The 26,022-nt window shown below is 42.0% G+C and overlaps 1 protein-coding gene across 1 annotated transcript; it reads right to left on the bottom strand.

The window, feature by feature from the left end:
- Window positions 1-8,011: 8,011 nt before the first annotated feature.
- LOC132420588 (beta-2-microglobulin) lies at window positions 8,012-14,398 on the bottom strand. The gene is made up of 4 exons (XM_060005158.1): window positions 14,250-14,398; window positions 10,507-10,782; window positions 9,901-9,928; window positions 8,012-8,536 (listed from the first exon to the last, which is right to left on the bottom strand). Exons 1-3 carry the CDS (start codon window positions 14,314-14,316, stop codon window positions 9,915-9,917), a joined length of 357 nt encoding a protein of 118 aa, XP_059861141.1. The 5' UTR covers window positions 14,317-14,398; the 3' UTR covers window positions 8,012-8,536; window positions 9,901-9,914.
- Between the last annotated feature and the right edge of the window lie 11,624 nt (window positions 14,399-26,022).

The following is a 26,022-nucleotide window of genomic DNA, read 5'->3' as shown; positions in this document are numbered from 1 at the left end:
GGCTGTGGGTTTGTCATATATGGCCTTTATTATGTTGAGGAACATTCCCTCTATGCCTACTTTCTGGAGGGTTTTTATCATAAATGGGTGTTGAATTTTGTCGAAAGCTTTTTCTGCATCTATTGAGATTATCATATGGTTTTTATCCTTCAGTTTGTTAATATGGTGTATCACATTGATTGTTTTGTGTATATTGAAGAATCCTTGCATTCCTGGAGTAAACCCCACTTGATCATGGTGTATGATCCTTTTAATGTGCTGTTGGATTCTGTTTGCTAGTATTTTGTTGAGGATTTTTGCATCTATGTTCATCAGTGATATTGACCTATAGTTTTCTTTCTTTGTGACATCCTTGTCTCGTTTTGGTATCAGGGTGATTGTTTCCTCGTAGAATGAGTTTGAGAGTGTTCCTCCCTCTGCTATATTTTGCAAGAGTTTGAGAAGGATAGGTGTTAGCTCTTCTCTAAATGTTTGAAAGAATTCGCCTGTGAAGCCATTTGGTCCTGGGCTTTTGTTTGTTGGAAGATTTTTTTTTTTCTTTTTTTTGTGGTATGCGGATCTCTCACTGCTGTGGCCTCTTCCATTGTGGAGCACAGGCTCTGGACGCGCAGGCTCAGAGGCCATGGCTCATGGGCCCAGCCACTCCGCGGCATGTGGGATCTTCCCGGACCAGGGCATTAACCTGTTTACCCTGCATCAGCAGGCGGACTCTCAACCACTGTGCCACCAGTGGAGCCCTGTTGGAAGATCTTTAATCACAGTTTCAATTTCAGTGCTTGTGATTTGTCTATTCATATTTTCTATTTCTTCCTGATTCAGTCTTGGCAGGTTGTGCATTTCTAAGAATTTGTCCATTTCTTCCAGGTTGTCCATTTTATTAGCATAGAGTTGATTTTAGTAATCTCTCATGATCTTTTGTATTTCTGCGGTGTCGGTTGTTACTTCTCCTTTTTCATTTCTCATTCTATTGATTTGAGTCCTCTCCCTTTTTTTCTTGATGAGTTTGGCTAATGGTTTATCAATTTTGTTTATCTTCTCAAACAACCAGCTTTTAGTTTTATTGATCTTTGCTATTGATTCCTTCATTTCTTTTTCATTTATTTCTGATCTGATCTTTATGATTTCTTTCCTTCTGCTAACTTTGGGTATTTTTTGTTCTTCTTTCTCTAATTGCTTTAGGTGCAAGGTTAGGTTGTTTATTCGAGATGTTTCCTGTTTCTTAAGGTAGAATTGTATTGCTATAAACTTCCCTCTTAGAACTGCTTTTGCTGCATCCCATAGCTTTTGGGCTGTCGTGTCTCCATTGTCATTTGTTTTTAGGTATTTTTTGATTTCCTCTTTGATTTCTTCAGTGATCACTTCGTTATTAATTAATGTATTGTTTAGCCTCCATGTGTTTGTATTTTTTACAGATCTTTTTCTGTAATTGATATCTAGTCTCCTAGTGTTGTGGTCGGAAAAGATACCTGATACAATTTCAATTTTCTTAGATTTACCAAGGCTTGATTTGTGGCCCAAGGTATGATCTATCCTGGAGAATGTTCCATGAGCACTTGCGAAAAATGTGTATTCTGTTGTTTTTGGATGGAATGTCATATAAATATCAATTAAGCCCATCTTGTTTAATGTATCATTTAAAGCTTGTGTTTCCTTATTTGTTTTCATTTTGGATGATCTGTCCGTTGGTGAAAGTGGGGTGTTAAAGTCCCCTACTATGAATGTGTTACTGTCAATTTCCCCTTTTATGGCTGTTAGTATTTGCCTTATGTATTGAGGTGCTCCTATGTTGGGTGCATAAATATTTACAATTGTTATATCTTCTTCTTGGATCGATCCCTTGATCATTATGTAGTGTCCTTCTTCGTCTCTTCTAATAGTCTTTATTTTAAAGTCTATTTTGTCTGATATGAGAATTGCTACTCCAGCTTTCTTTTGGTTTCCATTTGCATGGAATATCTTTTTCCATCCCCTCACTTTCAGTCTGTATGTGTCTGTAGGTCTGAAGTGGGTCTCTTGTAGACAGCATATATATGGGTCTTGTTTTTGTATCCATTCAGCCAGTCTGTGTCTTTTGGTTGGAGCGTTTAATCCATTTACGTTTAAGGTAATTTTTGATATGTATGTTCCTATGACCATTTTCTTAATTGTTTTAGGTTGGTTTTTGTAGGTCCTTTTCTTCTTTTGTGTTTCCCACTTAGAGAAGTTCCTTTAGCATTTGTTGTAGAGTTGGTTTGGTGGTGCTGAAGTCTCTTAGCTTTTGCTTGTCTGTAAAGCTTTTGATTTCTCCATCGAATCTAAATGAGATCCTTGCCGGGTAGAGCAATCTTGCTTGTAGCTTCTTCCCTTTCATCACTTTAAGTATATCATGCCACTCCCTTCTGGCTTGTAGAGTTTCTGCTGAGAAATCAGCTGTTAACTTTATTGGAGTTCCCTTGTATGTTATTTGTCATTTTTCCCTTGTTGCTTTCAATAATTTTTCTTTGTCTTTAATTTTTGCCAGTTTGATTACTATGTGTCTCGGCATGTTTCTCCTTGGGTTTATCCTGTATGGGACTCTCTGCGTGGAAGCCCTTTCTAAATACTAAATCACTTACATCCACTGGCTCAGGGCCTGCTTCTCCAAGAACTCAACCTAAGACATTTACTGACTCTTCAGATGATGAAAATGGTATGCAAAGTTGTAGATCGCTTAGCATACCAAAAAACTCACTTCAGGGCTTCCCTGGTGGCGCAGTGGTTGAGAGTCCGCCTGCCGATGCAGGGGACGCGGGTTCGTGCCCCGGTCCGGGAGGATCCCACATGCCGCGGAGAGGCTGGGCCCGTGAGCCATGGCCGCTGGGCCTGCGCGTCCGGAGCCTGTGCTCCACAACGGGAGAGGCCACAGCAGTGAGAGGCCCGCGTACCGCAAAAAAAAAAAACAAAAAAAAAACCCACTTCAAATAACAGTATGGCATTGTGTGGCATCAAGAGTCCTCTCTGTTTTTTCTAAGTGAAAACAGTAAAAAGAGGAAGTGGGCCATGGGGGAGGGGAAGGCTGCACATCACTGCGGTCTTTAGTTGGGCCTGTGTACTATAGAGATATAAATATCTCCTTAGTTTTGTAGACTTTTTAATCATCTATGTTGTGGAGGACTGAAGAAGATGAATAACTGTATCTAATTAATGAGAGAAGTTGTGTTGAATTTAGTGCATAATAAGTACTTGATACATGATCAAACTGTGATTTTTAATTGTATTTACTAGTTGTTTTTTTTTCTGTTAGCCCTTCTTATGCTCTCTAAAGTATCAGAATAGTGGGGTGTTTTCTTTTGCGGTATGCAGGCCTCTCACTGTTGTGGCCTCTCCCATTGCGGAGCGCAGGCTCCGGACGCGCAGGCTCAGCGGCCATGGCTCACGGGCCCAGCCACTCCGCAGCATATGGGATCTTCCTGGACCGGGGCACGAACCCGTGTCCCCTGCATCAGCAGGCAGATGCTCAACCACTGCACCACCAGGGAAGCCCCAGAATAGTTTTTAATGCATAAAGTTTCCAATTAAGGTACTCACAGATACTTTATTTCTTAATATAACTGGGACCCAAATTTTAGTCTTCAATTTTTTTTTGTAAAAGCCTAGAATTCAAGGAAAGATGAGGCTAATTTTTGGCCCTAAAATCTTGATGGCTACATCGCAGACAAAATACTCATTTTTATTAAAGAAAGGCTTTGAGTTTTACCTCAAGAGTTTACAACATAAGAAATATAAGTAAAAAGCAACAAGCCCAAATATATTGGGAGAGTAGTTGTTGACAAAAACTAGAAAAGAACGTTTGCCAGTTCTCTGTATTGTTTCCTTTTATGCCATGTTTTCATTTGGGACAGTGAAAAAAAAGTGAGATATAAAAATTATTATTTCAAACAATTTTTAAATAAACATAATAATAATGACCATTTTTTAAATGATAGAACAAAAATTAAAATCTCCTGAAAAGCTAACCACACCAAAATGAACACTGATAAGTGATCATATCTGGGTGGTGGGATTAACAAGTTTTTTTTCTGCCTATACAAACTTTCTATTTTTAAAAATAATGAGCACACACTCAAATAATAAAAGATGTAAAAATTCAGATCATATAGAAGTATGTAGAATTATATTTTAAAAGTCTGCCTCCATCTTCTCCTGAAATCTTAGCCCCTACCCCCAGGTAAACATTGTTAAGAGGTAGTTGGATACATTTTTGGACCTTTTCTTGTTGGTGTATGTGCTTAGAGAGGTTGAGAAAAAAAGTTAAAGTTTAATGTAGTTTGTTTTAAATCTATATAAAAATGGGGTCAGAGGTAGCACCTCAGCTTGGAGTGCCTGAGATGGCAAACGCTGATGCTCTGAAATGGGGGATGAGCAGGATGACCACCACAGGTGCCAAGATCTGAGCACCATTCTTGAGGAATACACAAACCACTAAGTTACAGTCACAGTCTCATCTCTTGATGTTTCCTTGTAGGTCTTTGGATTAGCAGAGCAGTTCCAGGTTAAAATTGATGAAGTCGAATTCACATTTCTGAATTTCTTTAGACTCTCTCTTCCAGGTGTGTTTTTTCTCCCTTTACCTTGGTGAATTGCCTTAAGCCATGGGTCCCACCCTAAAGCTTTTTCTCACTATTGCTTGCTTTGGTCAGTTAAGGTAGGGGGTCCCCTCAGGCTGTCCCTGCAGTTCTAGAACCTGCATCCAATCATATGCTGTCTTTCTCTAGTTTCTTGGACCTTTCTAAATTCTTCTAAATGGGGAATTATAAGGAAATGCAAGGAGAACTATTTACCAAAGGTTAAATTTTTAAAATAGCCATAACATAAAATGGAGAGTGATGGGTACACATTGAGAGAATCCAGTGGAGTCCAAAAGGTGGTAATCCTGTTATAAGAGATTACAGGAGTTTATGATATTTTTTCTTTATTTTCACTATTTGATGAGGGAGACAATTTTAGAACAATTATAAAATCAATTTCCTAAAAGAAAAATGTTATATATCAATTAGCCAAATAATTCTTCAAATAATCAGTTTGCCCCAAACTGAGAGACAGCTTCTTTGGGCCCTTTTATCAGCACAGCCTGGGGTGAGACCAGCCCCCTGCCTGGGAGAATGGTGGAGTATTGTGGGTTCCACCCTCCTTCCATCTGGCCAGGCCATGGTAGGTGGTGGTTGGCTCAGCTGCCACATCCCAGTGTTTAGAAGAGCAAGACACAGGCTCTATTGTTGGCCATGGTGAGCAGGATGGAAACACCACTGCTCAGGGTCTGACCCTGCCATTTCCCCTCTACTCCTCCACTCTCATCCCACCCCAAAATCCCTCCTCCTTCCCCCCGATACATATGGTTTCAGAAAAACACCAACTGACACCAAGGAAAACGGATTTTAGCAAATTGATTTTCCAACACACTAGTCAGCTTTCTCTTCTTTATTTACCCCTCATCCATGCCTTGAGTAACAACTATTCAGGGCATTGCCTACCAGACCTGCTATGGTGTGTGATACAAATATAAAATGCATGTGCTTGTATATAATGGCTTCCAATATAGATTTTCTAGAAACTGCTTTTTGTTTCAGCAATATAGCATGGTTCTTCTTCCATGTCAGTATATAAGATCTAATTCTTTATTACTGAAATTGAGACTTTTTAATCTGCATTGCACAGTTATATTTAATAAGCTTAATTAAGGTCCAATATTTCTCCTCTTTGATCAACCTCTTCTTCTGAAATGGGGGACTAAGCCATGCTCCAAAGGGGCATTACATTGAACCATTAGCCAGCAAAGCAGCTTTTCACAAAATTGTTCTGTTGAGTGACATGGAACAAAAAGTCCTTTATGATTTAACCCAATAGGTCTCAACCTTGGCTGCACATAAGAACTATTCAAAACCTTAAACAAACAATACTGTGAAAACTTATGTCCACAGAAATCTGCACGTGCCATTTATAGCAGCTTTATCCATAATTGACAAAATTTGGAATAAACCAAGATGTACTTCAGTAGGTGAATGGATAAATAGACTGTGGTACATCCAGACAATGGAATATTATTCAAAGCTAAAAGATGAGTTATAAAGTCATGAAAAGACATGGAGGAACTTTAAATGCATATAACTACGTGAAAGAAGTCAATATGAAGGACTTCCCTGGAGGTGCAGTGGTTAGGAATCCACCTGCCAATGCAAGGGACACAGGTTTGAGCCCTGGTCTGGGAAGATCCCACAAACCGTGGAGCAACTAAGCCCATGTGCCACAACTACTGAAGCCCGTGTGCCTAGAGCCCGTGCTCCACAAGAGAAGCCATCGCAATGAGAAGCCCACACACCTCAATGAAGAGTAGCGCCCCCCCCCCGCCACAGCTAGAGAAAGCCTGCGCACAGCAACGAAGACCCAATGCAGCCAATAAATAAATATTTTAAAAATAAAAATTTTTTTAAATTAAAAAAGTCAGTATGATAAAGCTACATACTGTATGATTCTGGATAAGGAAAACTATGGAGACAGTAAAAAGATCAGTGATTGCCAGGGGTGGGAGAAATTAATAGGCCGAGCACATAGTAATTTTAGGGCAGTATAATGATGGATACATGTCATTATACATAGTATATACCTACAGAACAAAACACCAAGAGCAACCTTAAATTATGGACCTTGTTGATTATGATGTGTCAGTGTAGGTTCATCAGTTGTAACAAATATACCACTCTGGTGGGGGATGTTGATAATGGGGGAGGCTATGCATGTGTGGGAGCAGGGGGTAGATGTGAAATACCTGCACCTTCCCCTCAATTCAGCTGTGAACCTAAAACTGCTCTAAAAACATAAGGTCTTAATTAAAAGAAAAAAAAACTAAGAATAATACTGATATCTGGGCTCCATGTGATTTAGTTGCTCTGGATTGGTGCCTGGAAAGCTGGCATTTTTGTTTTTTTTTAATAGACTTTATTTTTTAGAGCTGGTATTTTTTATTAAGTTCCACAGGTGATTCTAATGTGCATCGAGGGTGGAGAGTTATCAGTCTAAATAAGGCACCCCTCAATCTGCTCAGCTGAGTTCCTACAAGTCTTCACCCAGGTACCCTTGCTCCACTGGTTGGAATTATCCACACCTGTCATAGCTCCATACATCTTATAATTTTACCTCCTTACCTCAGGCCCCATTTACCAATTGGAAGAACCACTACCCAGTAAGTCTCAGCACAAGCAAATGCCTTCCTTAACACTTACCTAAAGTTTTTGTTTTTGCATATTGGAAGTTAGTTAGGCAGAAATATAGATAAATATTGGAGAAAAGGGAGCACAGTTGGTGCACTGTTGGTGGGAATGTAAATTGGTACAGCCACTATGGAAAACAGTATGGAAGTTCCTTAAGAAATAAAAACAGAGCTACCGTACAATGTACCTAAGGATTTTTGTTCCCTGAACACATTTTCCTATCACCTAGTTGTTTGAGCATAACTATGCTATACTCTTTATCAGGATATATTTTAATTGTTCAAGTGCATGTCTACCCCTCCACTAAGGCAATTTGAGAGCAGTGTTATGTCTTATTCATCTCATCAGTACCTAGCACTAACTCACTCAAATTCATGGTCAGATTTTTTTAAATGCACAAAGCTGGTCATCAAGTATAAATTATGCCTTGAAATTTTTTAATCTAGTATTTTTCATTTAGGTATATTGCTTGCTAAAATAAGAAATCCTCCAGATACTTTTGCTCCCTCTTAAAGTCCGCACAGTCCTCATTTCTTAGCCCAGGGAACAGAATTCTGGTGAAAAGACAGAAGCCAGGTCTTCCAGCAGATAGCTGTGTCACCCTAAGTCATTTAACTTCTTGCAGATGCTGTTCCTCATTTGTAAAATGCAGATCACTGATGCCCCTTCCACTGTGAGCCAAACCCTATACATCAGGAGTTCACACTCTTTTCCAAGTGATATTTGAGATCATTTCCCTGTTTGAACAAAGGGGTTAGAAGAGGAGTGATATGTAAGTACTAAACACATCAAGTTTTACCAGCATTTTAATTAGTGAAACGAAATAATATAAAAACAGGCACAACCATGTCTCATACTAACAGATGTTAAGTAAATATGATTTCATATGACAAAATGTCATCCGCTATAACAAATTTCCAATAATTCTGACAATTATCTTTCCAAAAATTTTCCAAAATTCTAAGAAACATTACAAATTGGAGGTTTACTCTAAATATGCATAGTTATCTTACTACCTAGTTTTGTGTGCAAAAGACAATAAAGACTTTAAATTTGACCAAGATGTTGATGCTGAACATGAGAGTTCTTTTCTCCCCACCTCTAAGCTGCCAGCACCCCAACTACAACTACATGCCAAGACAGGTCAAACATGGAGACATAGTGCACAAAGAAAAATTATAAAGAAGATGATATTTGTTGTAACATCAATATAACTTCTGATTTATGTCCATAAAGCATAAAAGCATATCAGTATTAAAAAGCAAGAAAACAGAATTTGGAATTAATCCAATCCAAATGAGGCATCCTCAAACCTGAAAAAAAGAAAAAAAGGGTTATCAGCAAATACATTTATTTTATTTGGATTACAGATAGCACTACCAAAATTCACCTAACCTGTGCTATATAAATCACTGTTGGTAAAAGTAATAGCTGCAGGCAATTTTCCAGACTCATTAAAAGAGCATATCCTACTAGTTTATCCCACTGGTTCCCCCACAACCTTAGAAGAATGAATGCTGGTACTATAGTTCAGATCCTGGCTCTACCATTTAGTATCTGTGTGACTCTGGGCAGGTCACCCAAACTCTCTCATGCTCTCGAAAATTACCTTCCCTGTCCTACAGTGTAACAGGAAATTTGAATAGGTTTTCAGTGCCAAGATACCCTGTGGAGTAAAATTTCCCAGAAAAGCTGGATTATCTGCCTCTGGCCTCCAACTGAAGATGCAGAGAAGTCTAATTGCTCCCTGTTTCATGCAGCTACAGATACTTGCAAGATACGTCTGTTATAGTAGCTTTACATTAGGTTACAACAATCTGTTTCCATTTCTTTCCTCTATTGGACTGGGAGCTTCTAGAGGCCACAACAGTGCCCACACACTTAGGAACGGTGCATCTGCAGAACCATGTCACTCTTCCCTTCTGGCTGAATAACAAAGCAACTGCCATGCAAAGGAAGGGACGGTTCACTTTTGAAGGCACAGAGATGCCCAAGGCAGAAACAGCAGAAGAAAGAGCAAACCCTTGAAGGTGCTGTGGGTAACCGCAGCCTCTGTCCTGTCACAGCACACCTGTAGCTCTTCTGTCCTCCCTTTAGAGGGTCAGTGATGCTGGCAGAGACACACCCAGGGTCACATGCCTTCCTCATGCCACCCCACAGGAGAAGGGAATGTGACCCCGTGGGGTTCTTCTCTGCCTGCTAAATTGCTACCCTGATGAATGTCCTCCAGACAGTGAGGGTTATCATATGAGAGCTGTCTATAACAGTCCCCAGGATAGTGACATTAAAAAAAGATTTTCTGGGGCTTCCCTGGTGGCGCAGTGGTTAAGAATCCGCCTGCCAATGCAGGGGACACAGGTTTAAGCCCTGGTCCGGGAAGATCCCACATGCCGCACAGCAACTAAACCTGTGCACCACAACTACTGAGCCTGTGCTCTAGAGCCCGCAAGCCACAACTACTGAGCCTACATGCCACAACTACTGAAGCTGGCACGCCTAGGCCCGTGCTCCGCAACAAGAGAAGCCACCACAATAAGAAGCCAGCCCACCACAACAAACAGTAGCCCCCACTCGCTGCAACTAGAGAAAGCCCGCACGCAGCAACAAACACCCAACGCAGCCAAAAATAAATAAATTACTTTATAAAAGAAAGATTTTCTTAAGATTAGAAACTTACCTCCATGATGCTGGTTACTGGTCTCGATCTACAGAAAAGAAAATGGAGAAAGAAAAAGAGAAACAGTTAAGTTTCACTTTTGAAATACTATGTACTAACAAATGTCTAAAACTGTTATAAATAAAGCTGGCAGAAGAGCCCACTGTCCCTCACCATGAGTGCCTCGTTAAGAAAAACCCAGCAGGTCCCCACCTTGCCTACTAGCCTTAGATCCCAAGCCAGCCAGAGAACTGAAGGAGTCTAGGATTGGAGGGCACTACCATAGCAGGACTTACAGACAAGACCGGTGCCTTCCTGAGACTCTCCTTGGTCCTGAGTATCCCTGAGGCTATCAGGAAGGCCCAAGGAAGCCAGTAGGGAAGAATCATTGGGAGTGCCTGTGCACTTGTGGAAGTGCTGCTACTGCTCCCTGCTCTCACTACAGGGAAACCACTGTCTCCGTGACCACGCTGTGCAGAGATCTCTCAGAAGGTGCCACTAATCAGAGCTTTAATAACATTCCCTGATAATCCCAGTATGCACATGTTCTTATATCAAGGCAGCTTTATGCTGTGGCTATGTTCAGATACAACTGTCAGCAGCTAAGGAAGGAACTTGAAAACTTACCCCACTTAACTATCTGGGGCTCTCTGAGAGTAACGTGTTTCACGCGGCAGCTGTACTCATCCACTGCGTTGGGAGTGAACTCAGCGTGGACCAGAAGGTAGAAAGACCAGTCCTTGCTGAAAGACAGGTCTGATTGCTCCACCTCCATCTTCTCCCCATTCTTCAGCAAATCAATCTCAATCTGGGGTGGATGGAACCCAGACACATAGCAGTTCAGGTAATTTGGTTTTCCATTCTCTGCGGGGTGTCGTGAGTAAACCTGAACCTTCGGAGGACCTGAGGAGCAGCAGGGGAAGACAGATGAAATTGCAGAGTATTTCACTTGGGGCTACCTTGGTCTAAAGCTAGATCAGGCCCCAAGTGTTTCTATTTGATCCTCCATTTCTCCCAATTCCATTTCCCCTCATGCCAAATGAGCTTCCATTTTTCCAAAAGGCAGCCTCCATTTTCTGGGATAAACCATGACTAAGTATCTTTCCCACATAATTCCCCTACACGTGCCTTTCAGGCTTTTTCTAGCAGATTTCTCTTAACATCTTCTTCTGTCAGTGAAGATTGTGCTGTATCTTTAATAATCTTTCTGTGGAGAATCTCAAGAACTTTTCATTGGCTCCTCAGCACCCACAGAATTCCTTATCACTCAAAAGTCTACATGATTTGGCCGTAATCTACTTATCAAGCTTCATTTCTCACTTCACACTCCCCCCATATTAGCCACATCAAAAATTCCCGTTACTGTACACTGTTTCAACCCAGTCAATTTTTTCCCCTTATGTTTACTCCTTTTTTTTTTTTTTTTTTTTGCCTCCTGCCTAGATTCAGACCGATCAGACTTCTCAATATGTGCTTAGTACAGTGCCTGGCACACAGCAATTGCTCTGTAAGTGTCAGGTGTAAATATTGTTACCTCCTTGCTCTGAGACCTGATTCAACCCAAAGTATGTTCTTGCAAAACACAACCTCATCATCCTACCCCAAGTTTACACACCAAACCTCTACCTGATTTTTTTTTTTTTTTTGCCATACGCGGGCCTCTCACTGTTGTGGCCTCTCCCGTTGCAAAGCACAGGCTCCGGACGCGCAGGCTCAGCGGCCATGGCTCACGGGCCCAGCCGCTCCATGGCATGTGGGATCTTCCCGGACTGGGGCACGAACCCGTGTCCCCTGCATCGGCAGGTGGACTCTCAACCACTGCACCAGCAGGGTAGCCCCCTCTACCTGATTTTATATGTGATTTCATGAGCTTGAAAAAAAGAAACCAGACCAAAATGCCTGCAGAAGATGGCAGATACCTTAAATGAAGTTGGGCTGGGTAAGAACAATAGGGAAGGGTGAGGACTGTGGCACATGCGAGAGAACATACTGTCACCATTAGAAAACCAAGTGGAATAATGCACATGGGAATGGGCTTTGCATTTTTAATTAGCATGCTCAAGTGATTGCCATAATCTGCCAGGTTGGGAATACTGCATAATGCTACAGAACAGTGGTTTCCAAAATGGGATGCATGACTAGACCCTCCATAGGGATGTAAAGAAAATATTATAAACTCTATTTCTATATTTTTCTTCCAAAGTGAAGTGTTACTGCTACTAAATATACAGAATGACACTAATACATGTTAATAATCCACCTTTAAATACAAATACATTCAGGGTACATGATTGCAAAAGTCAGTTCATCCTTCATGTACAGAAGGTGGTGGGGTAAGGAGGAGAACCAGGCTATTCTGATCAGATGTATCTGTCTAGAAACATCCTATCATCAAAGAAAAGGTTCCTAGTCCCACCAAGAGCTGTACTGAGAATCCTAATGAACACTGATTTTTTTTTTAATCAATTTTACCTTTTTTTTTTTTTTTTTTTGGCTGTGCTTCGGGGTTTGTGGGACCTCAGTTACCCGACCAGGGATTGAACCCGTGTGCTTGGCAGTGAAATGACTGGAACACCAGGGAAATCCCATGAATGCTGATTTTTAAAAAATAAATTTAAAAGTGAAGATAAATCAGAAAGCCCTTCACATTTCAACTTCTAATAATCAGGACATAATAAATGCCACAGGAATCAGAGCACTGATTCATCCTGCCTGGAATTCACTCTTTTGAGGGAGCCAGGGAATTTTCTGCAAGAACATCACAATAATCTCTTCCAATAGTGGGAAGAGTATCAGAATCTGGCCTCAGCCACTAATGGCTCTGTGACTTTGGGAGAGTTATTTGAGCTTCTGTAACTTAATTGAAGAGTTAATGTATGCCCACAGTGAAATAAAACCCACACAGGGGAAAGAGCAGAAAATACACCCCCTAGAGGCAATCGCAATTACACATTTCTTGTATATCTTCCAGAGAAGGTCTTGTGTATGTTCCAGGCATTACTTCGGAAATATTCAAATTAAGATAGTCTTAATGTCATTAATGACATTAAGTTTTTCGAAAGACTTACATAGTCATGTAATAATAGTGATGATACAGACATTATGCTTTATTTTGTAAATAACTTTTAAACTAACTTCCTTTTTCTCATGAACAACAACAAACAAACATACACACACACAAACAAACAAACAAAAACCCGCTTCACAGAGCCTTTTGTGAGAGAGAAAAATCTGAGAGTCCGGTATATTGCAGGGTATTTAGAAGGTACTGAGTCAGTATCCATGGTGTCCCTGACAGACAGCTTGGGGAAGCATGTTGATTACTCTTATCCCTAGTATTACAAACTTTCTGAATGATAAACCTTCGCTTACTCAAAACTGAAAGTACATACTCAGTTCATCTTGGAAAGAACCAGGCAAGGAGCCAAAGGAGGAGCCCTCTGTGAAGAAAGGCAACAGGGGCCCATGTCCGCCCAGCCTGCTCCCGAGAATCTCTCCCCAGAAGGCTGTGAAAAACGCACGGATTACAGGCAAAGGGCTCACGACCCCCCAAATGCTCTGGTCAGGCTCTACTGTCTGCCATAAATCCCCTGCGTGATTAAGTTACTTCAGCTCTTCTAGCCTCCCTTTCCTCATCTATGACAAGCTGATGATAAAGGCACCCTGTTTACATCGTAGACGCATTTCACAATTAAATGACATACAGCACATAGCGCAGGTCAGTAAGCCGCCAACGGGTAGCTCTATGATTATGATTAAGAGCGACAGGTAGCGGGAACAAGAGAATGAACGACGTGAAGCGCTATGTAAACACCTCAGGACATTCCACAAGAGTCGCGTGCAACTTCCTCGCCGTGGTTTGGTCGTCGCGGATTTGGGGAACGTGCAGAGAGGCAGCTGAACCTGGCGGGCGCCTGGAGGAAGCTCGAGGCCCTCGGGCTCCCAGCGGACTGATACACCCTGGCGGCGACTCCCCCAAAGCCCACGCGTGGTCTCCACCCATTCGCAGCCCCCAACCCAGCCCTTTGGGACCCGCCAGCCCGCCCTCAGCTCCCGCTGCACGGGGGGAGCCAAAGGCCCCACGAACCAGCGGAAGTGAACCCCTCCCACACCTCGGTCGCTCTGTCCCGACCCACCCGGTGCGGGCGTGCCAGAGGTCCCCTCCCCCCATCCCGGAGAAGCCGGCGTCCTGGGCTCGCACCCCTCCCCACTCCACACACCCCCACCGCCTCCACAGCCCGAGAGAAAACCTCGTGCTACTCCACCGAACCTTGGGATTGGGACCGGGGGGTACGGAGTTAGTGCCCAGTGGCTGCGAGCGGGACAGGGACGAGCTGGTGGAAGAGGGAAAGGGAGGAGGGGACACTCACGCTGGACGGCGTCCAGGCCAGACAGCGAGAGAAGCCCGAGCAGGACCAAGGTCACGAAAGGAGCCATCGCTACAGGAGCAGCTCGGGTGTCAGAGTGAGGACCCGGTCCCGCGCCCGCGCTTATAGCCAGGCCCAGGCCGCCAATCAGAACCGTGCCTGCCGGGGCGTCACCGGTCTCCTAGCGAGCGAGGCCCTGGCAGGTTAGAAAGAGGGACTTCCCGGTTTTCAGTTTCATTTTCTGATAAGTCTCGTGATGCTTAGGAAGGCAGGGTTGAACCGGGTGGATTCGCTGTCTGTACATCGGCGCCCTCTTATCAGGGATGCGCGCCCAAGCTTGGGGCGCGGGCCGCCCACCCGAGAGCTTCAGTCCGAGGGAAACTTCGCTTTTCGGAACAGCATCAGAAACACTAAGGCACTTGCTCCCCAAACATGCCCCAGCTAGTTAGGAGCCTAGAACCTGGTTTTCGATCGGGAAAACTGAAGCCCAGAAAAATTAATGAGAGTAAGGACAGAGATTGAATGGTACTGGGCAGAATCAGACCTTGGGATCACAATTATAGCCCGGAAATACGCTGTAGGGCTTCGGGATTCTTTGGGCAAGAAAAGTCGTCCAGAAACCTCGAGGCCTCATGAGGACAGCTCAGAGAACCGTCCAGAGTGAAGGAGGACCTGCTTGCTTCCTGAGTCCCTTCGGGGAAAACCCTGTGTGGAGAAAGTCTGGCCTGTATCTTGCCTCTGTAGTTTAGGTAATTTTCTTTGTTTTGTTGATTTGTGGGGAAATGAACCCTGATAGTAAAAGGTAAAAGCAGTAACTGCTTAGAGTGTTAGACTACCGACCCCGTGAGGAACATCATTCCCTGCGAATTACCACACTAGAATGGTGCTTGACATGGAGTACATACTTGGTAAACTGACTGAATGAGTGAATGGATGGATGGATGGAAGGATGGATGGATGAACCTACGAATGAAAGAACGAACGAACATGTGAGGGAATACGTGAGTAAATATTAGGATGTAGGAATTACCCCATTACATTTTTATGGATAGGAAAACAAAGGCTAAGTGTTAGGTTTCAGATGGGCCTGATTCATTTGTCATTCGTGCTTCAGACACTTGGAAGATAGAGGACTGGGCAATTTTAGTGAGAATTCGGGTTGCATCTGCTGTGGGCCCAGCCAAAGAAGTTAGGCCTACTGACTCTAAGAGCGTGTCAGTGTTAGACTCCTTAAGGAAACCTCCACTCCAGAAACCATACCATAAAAGGATGCTGACATCACCTGGTGGCTGAGTCCAGGGATCTTTTCTGAGTGGAACACTCAGAAGAGGAAGTGAACCATGGGGAGGGGGAGGGGCAGAGATCTTGGAAATCACCCTGGTTTGCACTTGAAGGGAGTTGGTTGGTGCTTCCCCAAAGAGCACAACCAATGTCATCTGGATTTCTTTTACATGTTTTTAGAGGTTTCAACTATCCCTACCGTGGTGTTTGTGTCTAAACTAGAAAAAGGATACTCTCTGCAGACCTAATGAAAGGAGATAATGGCACAGAGAGAGCCCCAGGGAGCACAGAGGGAGTGTTCAGTAATAATTAAGAAGTGTACTATGATTATTGATGCTAGTTACCTATTTTTTCTACCAGCTCTTTATAACTCTCTCGAAATGAAAGAATAATGGTTAGGCATAAAGTTATGAGTAAAGACACTCCTGCCCCTCCCTTTTGTTTGTTTGTTTGTTGTTAACTCATTTAAGGGTCTTAACGCCTGGAATGTTAGTGTTGAGTTGTTTTCTAGTGCCTTGGGAGCATAGGAAGAGACAGGGCTGGTGGTCACCTCTATATTCCTTGTTTACCACATCACAGACAAATACTGGAGTACTTAAAATTCTTAAAAGATAGAATCTGATCTAGTCACTTGGAAAACCAGTTTTTAAAACACTTTTACAAAAAAAACAGTGAAGACAGAGAAAATTATATTTTTTCAGTTTTTTTTTTGTTTTTTTTTTTAAAAGAGGAGACCACTGTTTGCCTAGGAGGGCAAACTTCTGGAAATGTACTAACATGGCCTTTTAACAGTGTTATCTCCCATTAGTGGGATGAATGGCAGAATTTTTTTTTTTTGGCCTAATGACTTTTCTAAAAAACTTTTGTACAATAAATGTTATTCATAATAGTAAATATTTTCTGAATGTGGAAGAACTGGGACTTCATACACTCCTTTGGGGAATGGAAAATGGTACAACTACTTTGAAAAACAGTTTCAGTGTTTAAAAAAGTTAAACATATGCTGGCCATATGACCCAACCACTCCACTCTAGGTATTTACCCAAGAGAAAATGAAAGTGTATTTTCATGATGAGGACTTGTACAAAACTGTTCAAAGCAGCTTTATTGGTAACAGCCAGAAATTGGAAACAATCCAAACTTCCATCAACAGGCGAATGGATGAACAAACTGTGACAGCTATCCATACGATGGAATACTATCAGCAATAAATAAGGCATGGAGGTTTCCCTGGTGGCACAGTGGTTGAGGATCTGCCTGCCAATGCAGGCGACACAGGTTCGAGCCCTGGCCTGGGAAGATCCCACATGCCGTGGGGCAACTAGGTCCATGAGCCACAACTACTGAGCCTGCGTGTCTGGAGCCTGTGCTCCGCAACAAGAGAGACCGTGACAGTGAGAGGCCCGTGCACTGCGATGAAGAGTGGCCCCTGCTCACCGCAACTAGAGAAAGCCCTCGCACAGAAACGAAGACCCAACACAGCCAAAAATAAATTAATAAATTTTAAAAAATCATTGAATAGACAAGGCATGAACTATTGGTACACAGAATAATGGATGAAATAATGAGGCTGAAGGAAAAGAGCAAGACAAAAAAAGAGTATGTGCTGTATGATTCTTTTTATTTAAAACTCTAGAAAAAGCAGACTAATCTATGTAACAGATGGTTGGTTTCCAGAGGGTGGAGGGAGCATCAGGAGCCTAAGGACACTTTATCCATTATCTTGAGTATGATGATGGTTTCTCAAGTGTATACATGTAATAGAACTTATTAAAGTGTATACTTTAAGTGTAATTTATCATATGTCAATTACACCTCAGTAAAGCTCCTTTTAAAAAAAAATAACCTAATAAGACTCCACGCTTCCAGTGCAGGGGGCATGGGTTCAATCCCTGGGCAGGGAAGTTCCACCTGCCGCGTGGCGTGGCCAAAAACAAAAAAATAACCACAAGAAAACCTAAAAGCACAGGTACCCGTATCTTTGTTAGGCCAAGGAAGAATGAAGTCCTTGAACAGAAAGAAAAAGAAGGATATTGAAGTAGGGAGAAAATAGGAATAGGTTAAAGCTCAAATGAGTTGGGTTGCACCTCAGTGGATCTCAGTCAGCACTTTTCTGGGGTGAACTCATCAGACAGCCAGAAAATCCAGGCCCCCTGGAAGGGGAGGAAAAAGCACACATAGGGCATTTGTGCCTGGGCTCTTTCAAATGTTATGTCACTAATCAAAGTGTGGTACATGCATCACAACATCAGCAGCACCTTGGAGCTCTTAGAAATGGAGACACTCGGGCCCATGCTAGACCTACTAAATCAGAGCCTGCATTTTAACAACATCCCAGGTGACTCGTATACACATTAAAGTTTGTGAAGCTGCTGACCCAAACTATACAATAATCCAGAAGGTCTTTCTTTTACAGGTAAAGAGACAGTTTCAGAGAATTAAGATGCTCGTCCACGTTAGCTCTGAGCTATGATTCAAATGCTGGTCCATGTGATTCAAAAGGCCTCATAATGTCCACTAGACAACCACTTCTGAGAAGGGGTTTGTGGGAAACGGTTCATTGGGTGGCTTGGACCAGGGCAACGATTAAAAGCATATGAGAAGGTGCAGAGAAGCAGGAACAAGTAACACAATGTATGGTAGTTTTTATTTAACTCACATTTGTTTTTGTCTGCCCACAAAAATAATATATGCATGTGGTAGAAAATTGGAACAATCAAAAAACTATATGGAATTCCCTGATGGTCCAGTGGTTAGGACTCCAAGCGTCCACTGCAGGGGCCCAGGGGTTTGATCCCTGGTTGAGGAACTAAGATCCCACAAGCTGTGCAGCGTGACCAAAATAAACAAATAAATAAAATTTTTTAAAAACTAAAAATACGAAAAACTATAAAGAGGAAAATTAAAACCACAGTGACCCTCCAACCCAAGAGAATTATCATTAAATGGTTTAATTTAATGAGTCTGAAGGTGGTTGCCTGCTCAGAAGTCCATCCTGAAAGCATGTCTTTATGTGTATAACTGAGTCACTTTGCTGTGCAGCAGAGATTGGCACAGTGTTGTAAATCAACTATACTTCAATTAGAAAAATAGAATTAACAAAAAAGTCAGTCCTGGTTAGATCTGTTTTGGGGCTGGCAATCCTCAGTCTTCTGTGTTAAATTCCATTGAATACAGCCAATGTCAGTTGAGTGCAGGCTTTGTGGCAAATGGAAATACTGTAAGGATAAATCAGAAGATTCCAGACTGCCAACCAGGAGAATCCAATCTAGAGTTCAAATCAGCCCAATAATTAATTTATTAGCAGCCACCTAAGGTGTTCATGCCCACTGAATTCTCAGATATGTGCTGTTACGTAACAGGCAACAGACCCAAAGGAAATGGGACACAGAGGGGAGCCGTTTTGTTTCCTGATAGTTTCAAAGTCAGACGCCATACAAAGGAGGGCAAAAACCTCACAAGATCCCGGGAAGGCAAGTACTATTCTCACTAATTGAGGGAGAGTATGTGGGAAGCCTAAAGTTGAGACAGGTGAAGTATCTCGTTGGTGAGGAATCTCTGCCTCACAGGCTTGTGTGTAACCACCACGCTCTTCCAATTGTCAGGGTGATTTTATTGGGAAAACCACACAGACTTGGTATAAAATAAATCAAGCAGTACAGAACTATAAACAGTAGTAACCGCAGTGTTTCAAGCACTTTTTATTTTTAATTACAATTCTGATACATGAATGTATGTCTGTTGCAAAACTACAAACAGGTCTACTGAGTGAAAGTGAAAGTTGCCTTCCTGTGTCTCTTCCCATCTCACTGTCCTCTCCTCAGGAAACATTGTTAAGCTTTGGTGCCTATCCCTTCATGGATATATATTGTATATAGTTTGGAAGGTGAGGAATTTTAAAATTATAACTACAGAGACTGCTATTGTTATGTGTTAAGAACTCAGTGCTCACTAAAAGCATAAAGGGAGTTAGAGGTAGCATCGGTCCTCAGCTTGGATGGAGAGAGCGTTAGGGAAATGCTGAAGCCAAGACCCGCTGACACTGTGGGGACAACAGGACAATCCCAGGAGCCAAGGATCGGGCACCGTCCCTGGGTGCCCAGTGACTAAGTTCCAGGCACAGCCTCCTTTCATGGGTGTTTTCCTCTCATAGGTCCTTGCGTCTGCATCTCAGAAACTACTTAAAACTGCAGAATTCCTACTTGGATTTTCTATCCTGCCTTGGATTCTATTCAGCACTATTAAAAACGAAGACTCTCCTTCAAATGCCCTTTTTCCCTTTTGGCAAATTCCTGTACGCCTCACCTTCTCACTTTCCACATTGCTTGGCTGACACTTGCCTCTGGCCAATTGCAGTGTGTGGTCCTTTCTGGCTGTCCCCTGCTATGTTGAAGCTGCATCAGATCCTTTCCTCTCTACTCTCTGGTGTCTTGGACCTTTCTAAACTCTTCTCCTAAAAGAGGACTGTGAAGAAACCAGTGCCTTGAGAGTTGCGTGGGTGAGGTAGGCTCCACCATCTCCCCGAAGAAGCCAGGCTATGAACGGTGGGGAGCGGCTCAGAGAGAATTCATTCAGCATTTATTGGGGGCAAGGGAGATTCCACAAAATTTGGATCATTCTATAAATACTTACTGAACTTGCTTATTTCCATTTCATAATATATCATCGATACTCTCTATGTCATTATGTACAGAGCTGCCTACTTATCATTAACAATATTATACTTTTCTCCTTACCATACCTTGTGGTAGGGAGACTAATGCCTCTCCCTCTCTCCCTCCTCCCCCCCAAAAAGGATGTTCATAGCCTAATTCCTGGAACCTTTGAATGTTACCTTACATGGCATAAAGGGCTTTGCAGGTGTGATTAAGGTTAGGGACCTTGAGATGGGGAGATTATCAGAAATGATTGGGGTCCGCCCAGTGTAACCACATAGGACTTAACAACAGAGAACTTTGGGACTTCCCTAGAGGTCCAGTGGTTAGGACTCTGAGCTTCCACCTCAGGGGGCACCAGTTTGATCCATGGTTGGGGAACTAGGATCCTGCATGCCTCGCTGAGTGGTAAAAAAAAAAAAAAAAGCAGAGAACTTTCCTAACCGTGGTCAGAGGGAGATGTGACTACAGAAGTACGATCAGGGAGATGCAGCATGCTGGTTTTGCAGATGAAGGAGGGAGCGTGAGTCAAGGAATGTAGGCAACTTCTAGAAGGTGGGAAAGGTAAGGACATGGGATCTCCCATAGTCTGCAGAATGGAAAGCAGCCCTGCCTTAATTTTAAGCCCGGGAGACTTGTGTTGGACTTCTGACTTACAGAACTGTAGGATGATAAAGTGTGTTGTTTGAAGCCATCAGGTTTGTGGTAATTTATAACAGCAGCAAGAAAAAAAGAAACAAACCCCCTTCGTACTGCTGCAGAATCCTACAGTTTTGGGCCTTGGTTGCCAGGAGCCTAGCTCAGTGTAAATATTTGCCTTTTCAATGTTGTCTTTACCTGTCGGTTAACCAGATCTGGCCACACAGCGCATTTTGGGTACTCTCGTGTGAGGGAGGGCTATCAGCAGCTCAGCAGCTGAGGGGGGAGGAGTTTTGCTGTAGCCTGGCTTGGTCAGGAGCCTTGGTCCTCCCCCTCCTACCACTGACCCGACTGAGCTGGGTCAGCCCCAGTGATGTGGGCCCAGCTGGCCCTGACATTTCTGGACTATTTCTCTGACCCCACGCACCCAGTGGGCCAAACCACTCCTGCTGTACCTGCTGTTGCCAGTGCTGAGCAGGGAAGGAGAGTAAGAAGAGGAGCCCTCTAGTCCCCAGGACAAAGGTGCCCCAAAGCTTTGGCCTCTTTCTTCTTAGCCTGGCCCCAACCTATCCATCAGGCCTCAGTGTTCACAGCAATCATTCTGGTTCTACAAACTTTTACTATCACCGTGCTAGGTGCTGGGCACTGGGCTGGTCTGGGGAAAACTTTCTTCAAAGAATTCATGGACTCTGGTTTATATACCTTTAATAGATTATGATTCCAGGAAAGCAACCTGTTCCACGTGGAGGGGTCAAAGAGCCTGTGAACGACTTTGGAGCCAAGAAAAAGAATGTGGACTTAACCTTTAGACCATGATGCTGGTGCCAGTTGAGCTGGGGTTTTGTTTTTGTTTTTTCCTTGTGGTTTTCTTCTGAGCATTTTTTGTTTGATATTTTAAAAAACTTTTCCACTAAGCTTAATATTTTTCCAATTATAAAATTAATATCCATTGTGAAAAGTTCACACAATGTAGGTAAAAATAAAGATAAAAATTTAAATCACCTGTTAACCCTCCATCTAAAAATATCCACTGCTAATGAATTGATGTTTGTTCCCAGACTTTGTCTATTCATATACAGATATAAGCATGGATATATATGTTTGGAAAGATGTAATCATTCTGCCCATATTTCTTTGCAACAGCTTTTTAATTTAATGATGTGTCATGGACAATATATCTCTTTCTATAATAAAAGATGTACATAGTTTTTCATACTTTCATTGCATTTCATTATATGAATATTCCATATTTTTATCCAATCCTGTATTGGGGATGTTTCCAGTTTTTTCTATTATAACTCATCCTGCACACTATGAAACTGCCCTCTGGTCCATGTACTATTTAATGGTCATGGTAGTGGTGTCAGCCATTCAGGTTTTGTGCTAATCCATCTATTTGAAAGTAAGCAGAAAAGCAGAACTTACTCCAGTCTATTTAACATTTTATAAAGGGGGCTGAAATGCAATAAACTGTCACAGTAGAGATTATTAATAGTCTTATAACCATGAAAAAAGAGCTCTAACTTGCATTTTTAACATAGAGAATTAGCCTCACTTTTAGTTTTATTCAGAAGTTCTGTAAAGCCTGTGTGTTTCTGCTGAACACAGGATGTGGGCACAGAACCCAGAGTCGCTGAGGGGCTAGATGAGGCGCAGATGGGTCTCAGGTTTTGCCACCAGCAGTCCCGAAGTGCTTGTTTTTGTTGTTGTTTCTTTTTCTTTTTACTCCTGAACTTCTGAACCAGTTTTCCATTTACAGCAGCCAAGAAGATATGGGATTATCTGTGTAACTCATGCAAAAGTGTTTTTAACTTGAACATCTGGCTTCTACATTCTGAGTGTAGTACCCATGAGTGGGTAGCCAACTCAAGCTCACGGGACCCAGTGAAGGGCAAGCATCATCAGGTGGACCTTAGGGGTCCACAAGCACCCTGCCCTCAAGCACTGAGAACTTGGCTGCTCAGTAATTGCCTCAAGATCCACCCAGGGATTTCCTATCCAATTTAATGGAGGAGAGCTTAAGGATTGAGAGACCATAACTTCACAGTTCGTATTAAGGGTGTGGAAAACAGGGATCCTCTTTTTAAATATCTGCTCCCCAATACTGATCCCAACAAACTGCACTCACAACCATGGATGGTTAAAAATGCACTTTAATTCTCTTGCCCTTTGTAGAGTTTTCTTTCTCATGAATTAGTGTTCTGTCGTTTCTACCAGGATGCAGTGGTTGGGGATGCTGGCCCTTTAACAGGGGAGCAGGGGAGGGGCTGGGAATTTTTTTTTTTTTTTTTTTTTTTTTTTTTTTTTTGCGGTACGCGGGCCTGTCACTGTTGTGGTCTCTCCCGTTGCGGAGCACAGGCTCCGGACACGCAGCCTCAGCGGCCATGGCTCACGGGCCCAGCCGCTCCGTGGCACGTGGGATCTTCCCGGACCGGGGCACAAACCCATGTCCCCTGCATCGGCAGGCGGACTCTCAACCACTGGCGCCACCAGGGAAGCCCTCTTCTTTTTTTCTTTTTTCTTTTTTTTTAAAGAGGATGTATTTTGGTTTTTTGTTTAAATTTTATTTATTTCTTGGCTGTGTTGGGTCTCGTTGCTGCTCGCAGGCTTTTATCTAGTTGCAGCGTGGCAATGCGCAGGCTTCTCATAGCGGTGGCTTCTTTTGTTACGGAGCATGGGCTCTAGGCAGGAGGGCTTCAGTATTGCGGCGCATGGGCTCAGTAGTTGTGTCTCGTGGGCTCTAGAGCGCGTGGGCTTCAGTAGTTGTGGCGCACGGGCTTCGTTGCTCCATGGCATGTGGGAATCTTCCTGAACCAGGGATCGAACCTGTGGCCCCTGCGTTGGCAGGCGGATTCTTAACCAGTGGGCCATCAGGGAAGCCCTGACTTGCATTTTCCTAATGACTCATGTGTTGAACATGTTTTCAAGTGCTTATTGGCCATTTATATATAACTTTGTAGAAATGTCTACTTAAATCCTCTGTTTACTTTGTAATTGAGTTATTTGTTTTTATTGTTGAGTTCTAAGAGTTCTTTATATATTCTAGACCTTTCTGAGGTATATGATTTGTAAATATTTTCTCCTATGGGTTGTCTTTTCACCTTCTCGATGGTGTCCTGTGAAACTCAAAAGTTTTTAAAAGTCAGTTTTTACCTTTTTCAGGTCACTTGCGCTTTTGGTGTCACGTCTAAGAAACCATTGCCTAATCTGAGATCATGAAGATTTTTTTACAAGAGTTTTATAGTTTTAGCTCTCACATCTAGGTCTTTGATGTATTTTGATTGTTTTTTGTGTATGGTATGACTAACAGACCCAACGTCATTCTTTTGCATGTGGATATTCCATTTTTCCAGCACCATTTGTTGAAAAACTTACCTTTATATACTACAGAATATCATTGTAGAACATTGAGTAATAGAGGAAAAAAGGAAATTTGTCACTTATAAATCTATTACTCAAAGTGATCTTGTTTACTTTCAGGATTATTTCCTTATAGTTGTTTTTTCTTAAATATTAATGTTAACAATCAGGTGTTATCTAGTTAATCTTATCAATTTTATAGGTAAGTATTGTTATTATTTCCATTTTACAGATGAGGGAACACAGAGAGATTAGGAATTCCAATTCAGATGTACTTGGGCAGTAAGTGGTAGTGCCAGGATTTGAACCCAAGCGGTGTGACTGCAGAGCCTCTGCACTTATACAATGTGCAGGCATGTGTGAGTTAAATTATTATTTTGTGGTATTACAGCACTGTTCTAGCCTTAGTCTCCCCCTACATACAAATGAGTGAACATGTATGATTTAATTGATAACAACAATAATAACTAAACACATACTCTTGTTCCCACCATCCAGGCAAGAACTCAGGTATCTCCAATATCTTTAAATGTGTGCCCCTTCTGTTGAATGTGTGTGCCCATCCCCATTCTATTCCCTTACCTTGCCAGCCTCAGAGTTAACTACCATTCTGAAATTTTCTACCATTCCCTGTTTTTCTTTATCTGACTTACTCCATATAAATATATACCCAAATAATGCTATTTAGTTTTGGCTACTGTTGAGTTTTGTATAAAATGGAATCACTGTATATATTTTGGGGGGACTTGCTGGGTTTTTCTTCACTCAACATTTTTTGTGATTCATCCATGTTAATTTTTATAACAACAATTCGTTCAGTTTCACGCCTGCATAGCATTCCATTGTCTGAATGTATCTTTATCCAACTTTAGATTGTTTCCGTTGTTTGCTGTTAGAAACAGTGTTGGAATAAAGTTTCTTTTTTTTAATAGATCTTTATTGGAGTATAATTACTTCACAATAACTGTGTTACTTTCTGTTGTACAACAAAGCGAATCAGCCATATGCATACACATTTTATACATCTATTGCAGCCCGTGTGCAAGAGTTCCTCTATGTTAGTAGTAGAATTGCTGAGTCATAGGGTATGTGCATCTTTAATTTTACTACATAATACTCTAGTTTTCCAAAGTTGTTTTATCAGTTTATGCTCTCAACAGCAATGTACTAAGTTCTCATTGGGGTATGTCTTTGCCAACACTTAGCATATCCAGATTTTTAAAACTTTTGCCTATCTTTTGGAATGATGGGTTTTAATTTGCATTAATGTTAAACACCATATATATATGGTGTGGAGTTTTTTGTAAAATGACTGTTCAAGTCTTTTGCCTATTTTTCTCTTGGGGTGTTGCCTTTTTCTTAGTGGTTTGTAGTGTTTGATATATTCTAGATACCAATCTTTGTTATAGGTATGGTGAATATATTCAATCTGTGGCTTGACGTTTTACTTTTTTCGTGGGGTCTCTTAATGTAGTTCTAAATTTTAATGAGATCAATCAGTCTTTTGCTATATGCATGTAATTTGTGACTTCTATGTTGAGGTCATAAAAATGGTTTTATATTTTTTTCCTATGTTTAAAATTTTTGAATCTTGCATCTAAATCCTTTTCCGTTGGAACTTACATTTGTGCATAGTGTGAGGTAGGGACCTATTTTCCCCCCACATATTGATAACCATTTGTCTCAGCACCGTGTTTGTTTTTTTTCAGAATCCTTCCTTTTACCATTGATCTGGAATGTCTTATATGTCAAGTTTCCATAGATGCATGAGTTTGTTTCTGGGCTCTTTTCTATTCCATTGGTCTTTGTCCATCCCTGGGCCAATTCCATCCTGTTTTAAT

The sequence above is a fragment of the Delphinus delphis genome, chromosome 2 (assembly GCF_949987515.2).
Source record: "Delphinus delphis chromosome 2, mDelDel1.2, whole genome shotgun sequence".
NCBI classification, from domain to species: Eukaryota; Metazoa; Chordata; class Mammalia; order Artiodactyla; family Delphinidae; genus Delphinus; species Delphinus delphis.
This window is presented reverse-complemented; position numbering and strand designations above follow the sequence as displayed.

Excerpts from the sequence above, each read along its gene's own strand:
- LOC132420588 (XM_060005158.1), bottom strand. The coding sequence starts at position 14,316 with ATGGCTCCTTTCGTGACCTTGGTCCTGCTCGGGCTTCTCTCGCTGTCT. Across the intron at positions 10,783-14,249 it reads TGGCCTGGACGCCGTCCAGC|GTCCTCCGAAGGTTCAGGTT; the intron begins GTGAGTGTCCCC and ends GCTGCTCCTCAG.